This window comes from Chiloscyllium plagiosum, unplaced genomic scaffold, assembly GCF_037043375.1.
Source record: "Chiloscyllium plagiosum isolate Xiang-an unplaced genomic scaffold, Cpla_swu_hap1 HiC_scaffold_44, whole genome shotgun sequence".
NCBI classification, from domain to species: Eukaryota; Metazoa; Chordata; class Chondrichthyes; order Orectolobiformes; family Hemiscylliidae; genus Chiloscyllium; species Chiloscyllium plagiosum.
In genome coordinates, this window is record NW_028270182.1 from 2,648,096 (window position 1) to 2,664,981 (window position 16,886).

General features: G+C 56.1%; 1 protein-coding gene across 1 annotated transcript in view; it reads left to right on the forward strand.

Annotated features, from left to right (window-relative positions):
• dnah2 (dynein, axonemal, heavy chain 2) overlaps nt 1-16,886 on the forward strand; it is a 380,569-nt gene that overhangs the window by 71,795 nt on the left and 291,888 nt on the right. Inside the window, exons 13-14 of the mRNA XM_087982834.1 lie at nt 8,740-8,922; nt 10,382-10,596. Of these exons, the coding sequence (XP_087838960.1) occupies nt 8,740-8,922; nt 10,382-10,596 (398 nt within the window). The remainder of the gene's footprint in view (nt 1-8,739; nt 8,923-10,381; nt 10,597-16,886) is intronic.

Sequence of the window (16,886 nt, forward strand, 5' to 3'; positions counted from 1 at the left end):
GCATCCCCGCCATTCACACACACCCCCGCCATTCACCCGCACCCCCGCCATTCACCCGCACCCCCGCCATTCACACACACCCCCGCCATTCACCCACACCCCCGCCATTCACCCAGACCCCCGCCATTCACACACACCCCCGCCATTCACCCGCACCCCCGTCATTCACCCGCATCCCCGCCATTCACCCAGACCCCCGCCATTCACCCACACCCCCGCCATTCACCCACACCCCCGCCATTCACCCAGACCCCCGCCATTCACCCGCATCCCCGCCATTCACCCGCACCCCCGTCATTCACCCGCATCCCCGCCATTCACCCACACCCCCGCCATTCACCCGCACCCCCGCCATTCACCCGCACCCCCGCCATTCACACACACCCCCGCCATTCACCCACACCCCCGCCATTCACCCAGACCCCCGCCATTCACCCAGACCCCCGCCATTCACCCGCATCCCCGCCATTCACACACACCCCCGCCATTCACCCGCATCCCCGCCATTCACCCGCACCCCCGTCATTCACCCGCACCCGCGCCATTCACACACACCCCCGCCATTCACACACACCCCCGCCATTCACCCGCACCCACGCCATTCACCCACACCCCCGCCATTCACCCGCACCCCCGCCATTCACCCGCACCCCCGCCATTCACCCGCACCCCCGCCATTCACCCGCACCCCCGCCATTCACCCGCACCCCCGCCATTCACACACACCCCCGCCATTCACATACACCCCCGCCATTCACCCACACCCCCGCCATTCACCCGCACCCCCGTCATTCACCCGCACCCGCGCCATTCACACACACCCCCGCCATTCACATACACCCCCGCCATTCACACACATCCCCGCCATTCACCCGCACCCCCGCCATTCACCCACACCCCCGCCATTCACCCACATCCCCGCCATTCACCCGCATCCCCGCCATTCACACACACCCCCGCCATTCACCCACACCCCCGCCATTCACCCGCACCCCCGCCATTCACCCGCACCCCCGCCATTCACACACACCCCCGCCATTCACCCACACCCCCGCCATTCACACACACCCCCGCCATTCACCCGCACCCCCGCCATTCACACACACCCCCGCCATTCACCCACACCCCCGCCATTCACACACACCCCCGCCATTCACCCGCATCCCCGCCATTCACCCACACCCCCGCCATTCACCCGCACCCCCGCCATTCACCCGCATCCCCGCCATTCACCCGCACCCCCGCCATTCACACACACCCCCGCCATTCACCCACACCCCCGCCATTCACCCAGACCCCCGCCATTCACCCGCATCCCCGCCATTCACCCGCATCCCCGCCATTCACCCGCATCCCCGCCATTCACCCACACCCCCGCCATTCACCCAGACCCCCGCCATTCACCCGCATCCCCGCCATTCACCCGCATCCCCGCCATTCACCCGCATCCCCGCCATTCACCCACACCCCCGCCATTCACCCGCATCCCCGCCATTCACCCGCACCCCCGCCATTCACACACACCCCCGCCATTCACCCACACCCCCGCCATTCACCCGCATCCCCGCCATTCACCCGCACCCCCGCCATTCACACACACCCCCGCCATTCACCCGCATCCCCGCCATTCACACACACCCCCGCCATTCACCCACACCCCCGCCATTCACCCGCACCCCCGCCATTCACACACCCCCGCCATTCACCCGCACCCCCGCCATTCACACACACCCCCGCCATTCACACACACCCCCGCCATTCACCCCCATCCCCGCCATTCACACACACCCCCGCCATTCACCCGCATCCCCGCCATTCACACACACCCCCGCCATTCACACACACCCCCGCCATTCACCCGCACCCCCGCCATTCACCCGCATCCCCGCCATTCACACACAACCCCGCCATTCACCCGCATCCCCGCCATTCACACACACCCCCGCCATTCACCCACACCCCCGCCATTCACACACACCCCCGCCATTCACACACACCCCCGCCATTCACACACACCCCCGCCATTCACCCGCATCCCCGCCATTCACCCACACCCCCGCCATTCACCCGCACCCCCGCCATTCACACACACCCCCGCCATTCACACACACCCCCCCTTCACACACACCCCCGCCATTCACCCGCACCCCCGCCATTCACACACACCCCCGCCATTCACACACCCCCCCGCCATTCACCCGCATCCCCGCCATTCACCCACACCCCCGCCATTCACCCGCACCCCCGCCATTCACCCGCACCCCCGCCATTCACACACCCACCCGCCATTCATCTGCGTCCCCGCCATTCACCCGCACCCCCACCATTCACACACCCACCCGCCATTCATCTGCGTCCCCGCCATTCACCCGCACCCCCGCCATTCACCCGCACCCCCGCCATTCACACACCCACCCGCCATTCATCTGCGTCCCCGCCATTCACCCGCACCCCCGCCATTCACACACCCACCCGCCATTCATCTGCGTCCCCGCCATTCACCCGCATCCCCGCCATTCACACACACTGCCGCCATTCACACACACCCCCACCATTAACCCGCATTCCTGCCATTCACCCGCATCCCCGCCTTTCACCCGCATCCCCGCCTTTCACACACACCCCCGCCATTCACCCGCACCCCCGCCATTCACACACCCACCCGCCATTCATCTGCGTCCCCGCCATTCACCCGCACCCCCGCCATTCACACACCCACCCGCCATTCATCTGCGTCCCCGCCATTCACCCGCACCCCCGCCATTCACCCGCACCCCCGCCATTCACACACCCACCCGCCATTCATCTGCGTCCCCGCCATTCACCCGCACCCCCGCCATTCACACACCCACCCGCCATTCATCTGCGTCCCCGCCATTCACCCGCATCCCCGCCATTCACACACACTGCCGCCATTCACACACACCCCCACCATTAACCCGCATTCCTGCCATTCACCCGCATCCCCGCCTTTCACCCGCATCCCCGCCTTTCACACACACCCCCGCCATTCACCCACACCCCCGCCATTCACACACACCCCCGCTATTCACCCGCATCCCCGCCATTCACACACACCCCCGCCATTCACACACACCCCCGCTATTCACCCGCATCCCCGCCATTCACACACACCCCCGCCATTCACACACACCCCCGCCATTCACACACACCCCCGCCATTCACACACACCCCCGCTATTCACCCGCATCCCCGCCATTCACACACACCCCCGCTATTCACCCGCATCCCCGCCATTCACCCACACCCCCGCCATTCACCCACACCCCCGCCATTCACACACACCCCCGCCATTCACACACACCCCCGCCATTCACACACACCCCCGCCATTCACACACACCCCCGCTATTCACCCGCATCCCCGCCATTCACCCACACCCCCGCCATTCACCCGCATCCCCGCCATTCACCCGCATCCCCGCCATTCACCCGCATCCCCGCCATTCACCCACACCCCCGCCATTCACCCACACCCCCGCCATTCACACACACCCCCGCTATTCACCCGCATCCCCGCCATTCACACACACCCCCGCCATTCACCCGCATCCCCGCCATTCACCCGCATCCCCGCCATTCACCCGCGTCCCCGCCATTCACCCACACCCCCGCAATTCACCCGCATCCCCGCCATTCACACACACCCCCGCCATTCACCCACACCCCCGCCATTCACACACACCCCCGCCATTCACACACACCCCCGCCATTCACCCGCACCCCCGACATTCACCCACACCCCCGCCATTCACACACACCCCCGCCATTCACACACACCCCCGCCATTCACACACACCCCCGCTATTCAACCGCATCCCCGCCATTCACCCGCATCCCCGCCTTTCACCCGCACCCCCGCCATTCACACACACCCCCGCCATTCACACACACCCCCGCCATTCACACACACCCCCGCCATTCACCCGCACCCCCGCCATTCACCCGCATCCCCGCCATTCACACACACCCCCGCCATTCACCCACACCCCCGCCATTCACACACACCCCCGCCATTCACACACACCCCCTGCCATTCACAGACACCCTCGCCATTCACTCACACCACCGCCATTCACCCGCACTACCACCATTCACCCGCACCAGCACCATTCACCCATACCACCGCCATTCACACACACAACCGCCATTCACCCACACCCCCGCCATTCACCCACACCACCACCATTCACCCACACCCCCGCCATTCACACACACAACCGCCATTCACCCACACCCCCGCCATTCACCCACACCACCACCATTCACCCACACCCCCGCCATTCACCCACACCCCCGCCATTCACCCGCATCCCCGCCATTCACCCACACCACCGCCATTCACACACACCCCCTGCCATTCACAGACACCCTCGCCATTCACTCACACCACCGCCATTCACCCGCACCACCGCCATTCACCCGCACTACCACCATTCACCCGCACCAGCACCATTCACCCATACCACCGCCATTCACACACACAACCGCCATTCACCCACACCCCCGCCATTCACCCACACCACCACCATTCACCCACACCACCGCCATTCACCCGCACTACCACCATTCACCCGCACCAGCACCATTCACCCGCACCACCGCCATTCACACACACAACCACCATTCACCCACACCACCACCATTCACCCACACCACTGCCATTCACCCGCAATCCCGCCATTCACCCGCACCAGCACCATTCACCCGCACCACCGCCATTCTCTCACACCACCACCATTCACCCGCACCCCCGCCATTCACCCACACCATCACCATTCATCCACACCACTGCCATTCATCCGCACCCCCGCCATTCCCCCACAACCCCGCCTTTCACCCACACCACCCCCATTCACGCTCAGTGACTTCCGCCACCCCTACTGCCGTGTCTGACACCACTTCCGCCCCCACCAGCGCCACTCACCTGCATTCTGCTGACATGCCCCCCACAGACCCCACTGTCACTATCCCCACCCCCAGAACCCCGAGGGGAACACTACCCCTGCTCATGACTCTACCCCCATTCCCCCCACCATCACACCCACTCCAGGTACTGGCTCCGACCCCACTCCCAGCTCTACACCCACACCAGCTCCCAGCTCCCAGCCCTGCCGAGTTTTCACCATCCCTCCAGACCTCCCCCTCACTGACGACGAACAATCAGTCCTCAGCAAAGGACTCACCTTCGTCCCCCTCCGTCCACGCATCAATAAATTTAATACTCGCCGTGACATCGAACAATTCTTCCGTCGCCTCCGCCTCCGAGCTTACTTTCACAATCAGGACTCCCGCCCACCTTCCGAGGACCCCTTCGCCCACCTCCAATTCACTGCATCCACCCCCCTCCCCCACTCCAACCTCTCACCCTCACAACGCGCAGCCCTCCAATCCCTCTGCTCCAATCCTGACCTCACCATCAAGCCAGCGGACAAAGGGGGCGCAGTGGTAGTCTGGCGCACTGACCTCTACATCGCTGAAGCCAAACGCCAACTCGAGGACACCTCTTCCTACCGCCCCCTTGACCATGACCCCACCCCCCATCACCAAACCATCATCTCCCAGACCATACAAAACCTCATCACCTCAGGAGATCTCCCACCCACAGCTTCCAACCTCATAGTCCGGGAACCCCGCACTGCCCGGTTCTACCTCCTTCCCAAGATCCACAAGCCTGACCACCCTGGCCGACCCATTGTCTCAGCATGCTCCTGCTCCACTGAACTCATCTCTACCTACCTCGACACTGTCCTATCCCCCCAGTCCAGGAACTCCCCACATACATTCGAGACACCGCCCACGCCCTCCACCTCCTCCTAGACTTTCGTTTCCCCGGCCCCCAACGCCTCATCTTCACCATGGATATCCAATCCCTCTACACCTCCATCCGCCATGACCAGGGACTCCAAGCCCTCCATTTTTTTCCTCTCCAGATGTTCCCAACAGTACGCTTCCACCGACACTCTCATTCGTTTGGCTGAACTGGTCCTCACCCTTAACAATTTCTCCTTTGAATCCTCCCACTTCCTCCAGACCAAAGGGGTAGCCATGGGCACACGTATGGGCCCCAGCTATGCCTGTCTCTTTGTTGGCTACGTAGAGCAGTTGATCTTCCGTAATTACACCGGCACCACTCCCCACCTCTTCCTCCGCTACATTGATGACTGCATTGGCGCCACCTCGTGCTCCCGCGAGGAGGTTGAGCAATTCATCAACTTCACCAACACATTCCACCCTGACCTTAAATTTACCTGGACCATCTCTGACACCTCCCTCCCCTTCCTGGACCTCTCCATCTCCATCAGTGACGACCGACTTGACACTGATATTTTTTACAAACCCACCGACTCCCACAGCTACCTGGATTACACTTCTTCCCACCCTACCTCTTGCAAAAATGCCATCCCGTATTCCCAATTCCTCCGCCTCCGCCGTATCTGCTCCCAGGAGGACCAGTTCCACCATAGAACACACCAGATGGCCTCCTTCTTTAGAGACCGCAATTTCCCTTCCCACGTGGTTTAAGATGCCCTCCAACGCATCTCGTCCACATCCCGCACCTCCGCCCTCAGACCCAACCCCTCCAACCGCAACAAGGACAGAACGCCCCTGGTGCTCACCTTCCACCCTACCAACCTTCGCATAAACCAAATCATCCGCCGACATTTCCGCCACCTCCAAACAGACCCCACCACCAGGGATATATTTCCCTCCCCACCCCTTTGTGGGCGGCACGGTGGCACAGTGGTTAGCACTGCTGCCTCACAGCGCCAGAGACCCGGGTTCAATTCCCACCTCAGGCGACTGACTGTGTGGAGTTTGCACATTCTCCCCGTGTCTGCGTGGGTTTCCTCCGGGTGCTCCGGTTTCCTCCCACAGTCCAAAGATGTGCAGGTCAGGTGAATTGGCCATGCTAAATTGCCCGTAGTGTTAGGTAAGGGGTAAATGTAGGGGTATGGGTGGGTTGCGCTTCGGCGGGGCGGTGTGGACTTGTTGGGCCAAAGGGCCTGTTTCCACACTGTAATGTAATCTAATCTAATCTAATGTAATCTAAAATCTAATCTCTCCGCCTTCCGCAAAGACCGTTCCCTCCGTGAGTACCTGGTCAGGTCCACGCCCCCCTACGACCCACCCTCCCATCCTGGCACTTTCCCCTGCCACCGCAGGAACTGTAAAACCTGCGCCCACACCTCCTTCCTCAACTCCATCCAAGGCCCTAAAGGGGCCTTCCACATCCATCAAAGTTTTACCTGCACATCCACTCATATCATTTATTGTATCCGTTGCTCCCGATGCGGTCTCCTCTACATTGGGGAGACTGGGCGCCTCCTAGCAGAGCGCTTTAGGGAACATCTCCGAGACACCCGCACCAATCAACCAAACCGCCCCGTGGCTCAACATTTCAACTCCCCCTCCCACTCTGCCGAGGATATGGAGGTGCTGGGCCTCCTCCACCGCCGCTCCCTCACCACCAGATGCATGGAAGAAGAACGCCTCATCTTCCGCCTCGGAACACTTCAACCCCAGGGCATCAATGTGGACTTCAACAGCTTCCTCATTTCCCCTTCCCCCACCTCATCCTAGTTTCTAACCTCCAGCAAAACTGTCCCCTTGACTTGTCCGGACTTGACTTGTCCGGACTTGTCCGACCTGCCTAGCTCCTTTTCCAGCTATCCAGTCCACCCTCTCCTCCCTGACCTATCACCTTCATCTCCTCCCCCACTGACCCATTTGTTCCAAAAGCAGACAGTGTCTGTAGGCAGTGTCTACAATGTTAATCCATGTGACATTTTATAAATTCCTACTTTGGAAATAGAACCAGTCTGACTCAAGGGTGGGATACAGACAGAGTAACCTCACACCTTTAGAGCATTGTCTGAGCTGAGATGTCACCTATTTTAAAATAAAACTGAAAGTTATCTCGGCACTGTGACTTGAAAGAAGTTCTGGGATTTGCATATTAATCAATCAAACCCTGCATCCCCATTCTCAGTGATTAAAGCCTTAACTGCAATCTTGGTTTGTTCAATCCATCGCATCATTGCATGACACTTTGACCTTCGAGTATAAATTCTGTGCCCTATGATCCTGCCCTACGAGCTGCCTGATGAAGCGCTCTGAAAGCTAGTGCTTCCAAATAGATGTGTTGGACTAGAACCTGGTGATGTGGGATTTTTAACTGTAGCCATCATATGGACCTGAGGTGCCACCAGGGCTCCACACACACACCTCCATGGCAACATCTTCCAGATCTGAAAGTCACTGCTGTGATTGCTGTGCCAGTTCCAACTGCATCAGAGTGGCTGAGCACATGCCCAACCTTGCAGCTTAATGATACTGCTGGGGGCCATTTCCCCTTCCCAATAAGGAAGATTCTACTGAACCTCTCTCCAGCCTGAACATTGATCCCTGGGAATCGATGCTTCATTCCAAGTCTTTCCACTTACTGCAGCGATCTTCAGGAATGTGACTTTATGTGGGGACATAACGATATCTAACACAGCAAAGTGCCTTCCTGCTCCTTGATACTTACCCAAGGTGATATCGTTGTTATCAAGCATACACGTTTTTTGGGGACTGCAGGGTGATGGCAGGGGCTGGGGAAGGATTTCATTCCCTCTTCCTGTGCAGACATAAGCTAGGGGTTTGGCCTTCTCAGCAGAACGTCTGTGCCTGACACTGACTCACTGTAACATTCAGACCGTTGTATTCCTCACAGACCATCAAGCGGACCATTGATAAGAAGACTGTGGAAGTCTACATACTGTTCAATGATGAGCTGTCGCTGGTGAACAAAGACCTGAACAGGAAGGCCATGCATCTTGCCCCACAGATGCCACGTTACGCTGGCCAGGCTCACTGGGCACGCTCTCTTCGGCGTCGCATCGATAGATCAATGGAGGCAAGTAGCACATTTCCAAAAGTCAATCAATATATCATACCTGACTGCTGCATTCCCAGCTCTGAATCTTAGATTGATTGTTAGCATAATTTATCAGTTGGACTCACAATTTGACTCCTTTGTGATTGCTAAACGCAACATATAATTGGAGTCAAGATTAGAGTGGTGCTGGAAAAGCACAGCAGGTCAGGCAGCATTCGAGGAGCAGGAAAATTGACGTTTCGGGCAAAAAGCCCTTCATCAGGATGATGAAGGGCTTTCCTGATGAAGGGCTTTTGCCCGAAATGTCAATTCTCCTGCTCCTCCGATGCTGCCTGACCTGCTGTGCTTTTCCAGCACCACTCTAATCTTGAATCTGATCTCCAGCATGTGCAGTGCTCACTTTGGCATAACATATAATTGGAGTCAACTTGCCAAACAAATCAGCATCATTTTCTGATGAAGTATAAATTGTTGCTGTCTTTGAACATGGGCACGTTTTGCAGCTGCCTTGGTAAGTGCAGGATGAAGAGTTTGAACAGCATGTCTCTTACATCATCGAAGCAAAGTGTGAGTAGCTAATTACATTTTAGCAGAATTCCCACCACCACCTCCTCCGCAGTCTCCCACGCTTATGCCTCCTTGCTAGGTATCAGATGTATCCAGGAGAAAGTGAGGACTGCAGATGCTGGAGTTCAGAGGCGCTGGAAAAGCAAGGCAGGTCAGTCAGCATCTGAGGAGCAGGAAAATCTCATTTATTTCTCAGACCCCAGCCCATGAGCCTCAGTTCTGACGAAGGGCTTATGTCAGCAAAGTTGACTCTCCTGCTCCTTGGATGCTGCCTGACCTGCTGTGCTTTTCCAGCAACACACTCTCGAATCAGATGTATCCAGTGTACTGCAAGAAACCTTGACATCGTTGATCAGAATGCTTTCAACAGTGAGACTCTGACATGGTCCCACACAGCCTCCTATAGCAGGCCACTGACCAGCCCAAGACAGCTGTGGGCAGTGGGAGGCTTTACATTTCACATGGGCATGGGCATAGAGGGGACAAATGATGTAGAGCAGGATGATCAGCCACGGCGAATGGCAACAGGCTCAATAGGCCAAATGCTGTACTCCTGCTCTCCATGTCCTATCACCTTGCGTAGGGTATACTGCTAGACGATAGCAGATAAGTGACATTTTTTGTGTGTCTTTATTGGGCGGTACAACATTTGATCTGTAGCATTAATATAGCAGCATCGAAAAGAGGTGCAGGAATAGGCCATTCAGCCCATCGAGCCTGTACCGCCATTCAATATGGTTATGGCTGATCATGCAATCTCAGTATCTCACTCCCGCCCTCTCTCCTTACCCCTTGATCCCTTTAGCCACAAGGGTCAATTCCAGCTCCCTCTACAGTGGAGGGGGGATTGGGGTGAGGGTGGGGGTGGGGGTGGGGAAAGCCTTCTTAACCTCTGTCTGAAAATGTATAGATCCTGGCCCAAGCTACATTCCTGCCCAAAATTGGATTGGGTGAAGAGACGATGGTGGTCTACCAGACACTGCAGCAGAGCCTGGATGAATTTGTGCGCAAAGTCTTCACAGAGTGGACAGTCAATGTAGACCGGGAATGCATGAAGCGCCTGGAGAGACCTCTGATGGTCCGCAATCTCGATGACCGAGGCAAACTCAATGTAAATTTCGACATGTGAGTTCACAAACCCCCCTCGAGTCGGTGCTTGTATAATATCGGCAATAAGATTGGGATCAAGGCAATAATGGCCCATGTGCGAGCTCAGGATTGATGAGGGCATGATGGTTCTCTCATTGCATAAGTCATCCAGAGACCAAAGATAATGATCTGGTGCTATGGATTCAAATCCCACCATGATAGCTGGTAAAATTTACATTCAAATAATACACCTGGAATCGAATGTGAGAAGTGACTAGAATGCTTTCGTTGATTGTGGTAAAAGTCCGAGGAGCAGGAGAATCAGCGTTTCAGGCATAAGCCCTTCATCAGGAATGGGCATATGCCCGAAACGTCCACTCTTCTGCTCCTCGGATGCTGCCTGACCTGCTGTGCTTTTCCAGCACCACTCTCGCAACTCTGATCTCCGTCATCTGCAGTCCCCACCTTCTCCCTGTGGTCAAAGCCGATTTGGTTCACCAATGCCCTTTCAATGTTCGCAGGTAAAGGGACGGCTGGAAAATGGGAAGCCTTCAGAAATGAGATAACAAGAATCCAGAGAAAGTATATTCCTGTCAGGGTGAAAGGGAAGGCTGGTAGGTATGGGGAATGCTGGATGACTAAAGAAATTGAGGGTTTGGTTAAGAAAAAGAAGGAAGCATATGTTAGGTATAGACAGGATAGATCGAGTGAATCCTTAGAGTATAAAGGCGTTAGGAATATACTTAAGAGGGAAATCAAGAGAGCAAAATGGGGACATGAGATAGCTTTGGCAAATAGAATTAAGGAGAATCCAAAGGTTTTTACAAATATATTATGGACAAAAGGGTAACCAGGAAGAGAATAGGCCCCGAGGAGAAAGTGAGGTCTGCAGATGCTGGAGATCAAAGTTGAAACTTTATTGCTGGGACAGCACAGCAGGTCAGGCAGCATCCAGGGAACAGGAGATTCGACGTTTCGGGCACAGGCCCTTCTTCAGGAATGAGCAGAGAGTGCCCCTCAAAGATCAGCAAGGCGGCCTTTGTGTGGAGCCACAGAAAATAGGGGAGATACTAAATGAATATTTTGCATCAGTATTTACTATGGAAAAGGATATGGAAAATATAGACTGTAGGGAATTAGATGGTGACATCTTGCAAAATGTCCATATTACAGAGGGGGAAGTGCTGGATGTCTTGAAACGGTTAAAGGTGGATAAATCCCCAGGTGTACCCGAAAACTCTGTGGGAAGCTAGAGAAGTGATTGCTGGGCCTCTTGCTGAGATATTTGTATCATCGATAGTTACAGGTGAGGTGCCGGAAGACTGAAGGTTGGCAAACGTGGTGCCACTGGGTGGCACGGTGGCACAGTGGTTAGGACTGCTGCCTCACAGCGCCAGAGACCCGGGTTCAATTCCCGACTCAGGCGACTGACTGTGTGGAGTTTGCACATTCTCCCCGTGTCTGCGTGGGTTTCCTCCGGGAGCTCCAGTTTCCTCCCACAGTCCAAAGATGTGCAGGTCAGGTGAATTGGCCATGCTAAATTGCCCGTAGTGTTAGGTAATGGGTTAAATGTAGGGGTATGGGTGGGTTGCGCTTCGGCGGGGCGGTGTGGACTTGTTGGGCCGAAGGGCCTGTTTCCACACTGTAAGTAATCTAATCTAATCTAATCTAATCACTGTTTAAGAAGGGCGGTAAAGACAAGCCAGGGAACTATAGACCGGTGAGCCTGACCTCGGTGATGGGCAAGTTGTTGGAGGGAATCCTGAGGGACAGGATGTACATGTATTTGGAAAGGCAAGGACTGATTCGGGATAGTCAACATGGCTTTGTGTGTGGGAAATCTTGTCTCACAAACTTGATTGAGTTTCTTGAAGAAGTAACAAAAAAGATTGAAGAGGGCAGAGCAGTAGATGTGATCAATATGGACTTCAGTAAGACATTCGACAAGGCTCCCCATGGGAGACTGGTTAGCAAGGTTAGATCTCATGGAATACAGGGAGAACTAGCCATTTGGATACAGAACTGGCTCAAAGGTATAAGACAGAGGGTGGTGGCGGAGGGTTGTTTTTCAGACTGGAGGCCTGTGACCAGTGGAGTGCCAACAGGATCGATGCTGGGCCCTCTACTTTTGGTCATTTACATAAATGATTTCAATGCGAGCATAAGAGGTACAGTTAGTACGTTTGCAGATGGCACCAAAATTGGAGGTGTAGTGGACAGCGAAGAGGGTTACCTCAGATTACAACAGGATCTGGACCAGATGGGCCAATGGGCTGAGAAGTGGCAGATGGAGTTTAATTCAGATAAATGCGAGGTGCTGCATTTTGGGAAAGTAAATCTTAGCAGGACTTATACATTTAATGGTAAGGTCCTAGGGAGTGTTGCTGAACAAAGTGACCTTGGAGTGCAGGTTCATAGCTCCTTGAAAGTGGAGTCGCAGGTAGATAGGATAGTGAAGAAGGCGTTTGGTATGCTTTCCTTTATTGGTCAGAGTATTGAGTACAGGAGTTGGGAGGTCATGTTGCGGCTGTGCAGGACATTGGTTAGGCCACTGTTGGAATATTGCGTGCAGTTCTGGTCTCCCTCCTATCGGAAAGATGTTGTAAACTTGAAAGGGTTCAGAAAAGATTTACGAGGATGTTGCCAGGGTTGGAGGATTTGAGCTACAGGGAGAGGCTGAACAGGCTGGGGCTGTTTTCCCTGGAGCGTCGGAGGCTGAGGGGTGACCTTATAGAGGTTTACAAAATTATGAGGGGCATGGATAGGATAAATAGACAAAGCCTTTTCCCTGGGGTCGGGGAGTCCAGAACTAGAGGGCATAGGTTTATGGTGAGAGGGGAAAGATATAAAAGAGACCTAAGGGGCAACGTTTTCACACAGAGGGTGGTACGTGTATGGAATGAGCTGCCAGAGGAAGTGGTGGAGGCTGGTACAATTACAACATTTAAAAGGCATCTGGATGGGTATATGAATAATAAGGGTTTGGAGGGATATGGGCCGGGTGCTGGCAGATGGGACGAGATTGAGTTGGGATATCTGGTCGGCATGGACGGGTTGGACCGAAGGGTATATTTCCATGATGTACATCTCGATGACTCTATGTGACGGGAATCTGCTGCCCTCAGCTGGTCTGGCTGCTCTTTTAAGGTGAGAGGAGAAAGATTTTAAAAAGACAAGAGTAGCAAATCTTTTACACAGAAGGTGATTTGTGTGTGGAATGAACTTCCAGAGGAAGTGATAGATGAAAGTACTATTATAATGTTTAAAAGACACTTGCATAAGTTCATATTAGGAAAGGTTTGGAGGGATATGGGCCAGGAGCAGGCAGGTGGGACTAGTTTAGTTTGGGATTATGGTCAGCATGAACTGGTTAGAGTGAAGGGTCTGTTTCTGTGCTATATCTATGTGACTCCAGACTCACAGCAATGTGGTTGAATATTTACTGCCCTCCGAAATGATCCTGGCAGTTTAAAGGCTATTACAAATGGGCAATTAATGCAGGTCTTGATAGTGATATCATATTCCATGAAAGAATCAAGATAAGTAGCTGAATACCAGGATAACTCAGTGGGGCCAATATGTTGGGGTTGTGCCTGATATACAGTTTCATGAATAAAACCACAAAAATTACTAAGTGACAAATTACACCTACCAAATGGTGTGATTACAGTGGTGTTAAATCTATTTCCTTTTTTCTTTTGTTTCTCTATCTTTCTTCTCCTCTCTAGTTCCCTCTTCACAGCCTGCCTTGTTGGTGTTGTTTTCCATCATTGCCATGAGGAAGGCCGGGCTGTTCCCATCATTCATGGTGTCCACAAATAGTGAGTCCTCCTTGGTCCCAGATCTCCTATACCCAGTGCCCTGGTGAAATGACAGTGCTACTTCACCAACTCAGTAAGATGGTGGCAGAGGAGGATTCCTCCACTGGAGCTCGCCTACTCCATCTGTTTCTTCGCTTCTTTCTTCCTTTTCTTCTCTTTTGCATTTATTTTTCTTCTTTCTCTCAGTGATGCCTTGAACACCTGGTCTCAGTGTGTACTCAGACACTGGGCCTCAGTGTGGTCCCAGTGTGGCTATCTCCCAGCCCAGTATGGCGGTCTCTCAGTGACCTGGCATGGCCTCAGTGTGGCCCTAGTGTGGCTATCTCCCGGCCCACTATGGTGGTCTCTCAGTGACCTGGCGTGGCCTCAGTGTGGTCCCAGTGTGGCTATCTCCCAGCCCAGTATGGCGGTCTCTCAGTGACCTGGCGTGGCCTCAGTGTGGTCCCAGTGTGGCTATCTCCCAGCCCAGTATGGCGGTCTCTCAGTGACCTGGCGTGGCCTCAGTGTGGCCCCAGTGTGGCTATCTCCCGGCCCAGTATGGCGGTCTCTCAGTGACCTGGCGTGGCCTCAGTGTGGTCCCAGTGTGGCTATCTCCCAGCCCAGTATGGCGGTTTCTCAGTGACCTGACGTGGCCTCAGTGCAGACCCAGTGTGGGTGTCTCCCGGCCCAGTATGGCGGTTTCTCAGTGACCTGGCATGGCCTCAGTGTGGCCCCAGTGTGGGTGTCTCCCGGCCCAGTATGGCGGTCTCTCAGTGACCTGGCATGGCCTCAGTGTGGCCCCAGTGTGGCTATCTCCCAGCCCAGTATGGCGGTTTCTCAGTGACCTGACGTGGCCTCAGTGCAGACCCAGTGTGGGTGTCTCCCGGCCCAGTATGGCGGTTTCTCAGTGACCTGGCGTGGCCTCAGTGCAGACCAAGTGTGGGTGTCTCCCGGCCCAGTATGGTGGTCTCTCAGTGACCTGGCATGGCCTCAGTGTGGCCCCAGTGTAGCTATCTCCCAGCCCAGTATGGCGGTTTCTCAGTGACCTGGCGTGGCCTCAGTGTGGCCCCAGTGTGGCTATCTCCCGGCCCAGTATGGCGGTCTCTCAGTGACCTGGCGTGGCCTCAGTGTGGCCCCAGTGTGGGTGTCTCCCGGCCCAGTATGGTGGTCTCTCAGTGACCTGGCGTGGCCTCAGTGCAGACCCAGTGTGGGTGTCTCCCGGCCCAGTATGGCGGTTTCTCAGTGACCTGGCATGGCCTCAGTGTGGCCCCAGTGTGGCTATCTCCCGGCCCAGTATGGCGGTCTCTCAGTGACCTGGCATGGCCTCAGTGTGGCCCCAGTGTGGCTATCTCCCGGCCCACTATGGCGGTCTCTCAGTGACCTGGCGTGGCCTCAGTGCAGACCAAGTGTGGGTGTCTCCCGGCCCAGTATGGCGGTTTCTCAGTGACCTGGCATGGCCTCAGTGTGGCCCCAGTGTGGCTATCTCCCGGCCCAGTATGGCGGTCTCTCAGTGACCTGGCATGGCCTCAGTGTGGCCCCAGTGTGGCTATCTCCCGGCCCACTATGGCGGTCTCTCAGTGACCTGGCGTGGCCTCAGTGCAGACCAAGTGTGGGTGTCTCCCAGCCCAGTATGGCGGTCTCTCAGTGACCTGGCATGGCCTCAGTGTGGCCCCAGTGTGGGTGTCTCCCGGCCCAGTATGGCGGTTTCTCAGTGACCTGGCATGGCCTCAGTGTGGCCCCAGTGTGGCTATCTCCCGGCCCAGTATGGCGGTCTCTCAGTGACCTGGCATGGCCTCAGTGTGGCCCCAGTGTGGCTATCTCCCGGCCCACTATGGCGGTCTCTCAGTGACCTGGCGTGGCCTCAGTGCAGACCAAGTGTGGGTGTCTCCCAGCCCAGTATGGCGGTCTCTCAGTGACCTGGCATGGCCTCCGTGTGGCCCCAGTGTGGCTATCTCCCGGCCCAGTATGGCGGTCTCTCAGTGACCTGGCATGGCCTCAGTGTGGTCCCAGTGTGGCTATCTCCCGGCCCAGTATGGCGGTTTCTCAGTGACCTGGCGTGGCCTCAGTGTGGCCCCAGTGTGGCTATCTCCCGGCCCAGTATGGCGGTCTCTCAGTGACCTGGCATGGCCTCAGTGTGGCCCCAGTGTGGCTATCTCCCAGCTGGTGTGGCGGTCTCTCAGTGACCTGGCGTGGCCTCAGTGCAGACCAAGTGTGGGTGTCTCCCAGCCCAGTATGGCGGTCTCTCAGTGACCTGGCATGGCCTCAGTGTGGCCCCAGTGTGGCTATCTCCCGGCCCAGTATGGCGGTCTCTCAGTGACCTGGCATGGCCTCAGTGTGGCCCCAGTGTGGCTATCTCCCGGCCCAGTATGGCGGTCTCTCAGTGACCTGGCGTGGCCTCAGTGTGGCCCCAGTGTGGCTATCTCCCGGCCCACTATGGTGGTCTCTCACTGACCTGGCATGGCCTCAGTGTGTACTCGGACACTGGGCCTCATCGCGCCCGGCCCAGTATGGTGGTCTCTCAGTGAC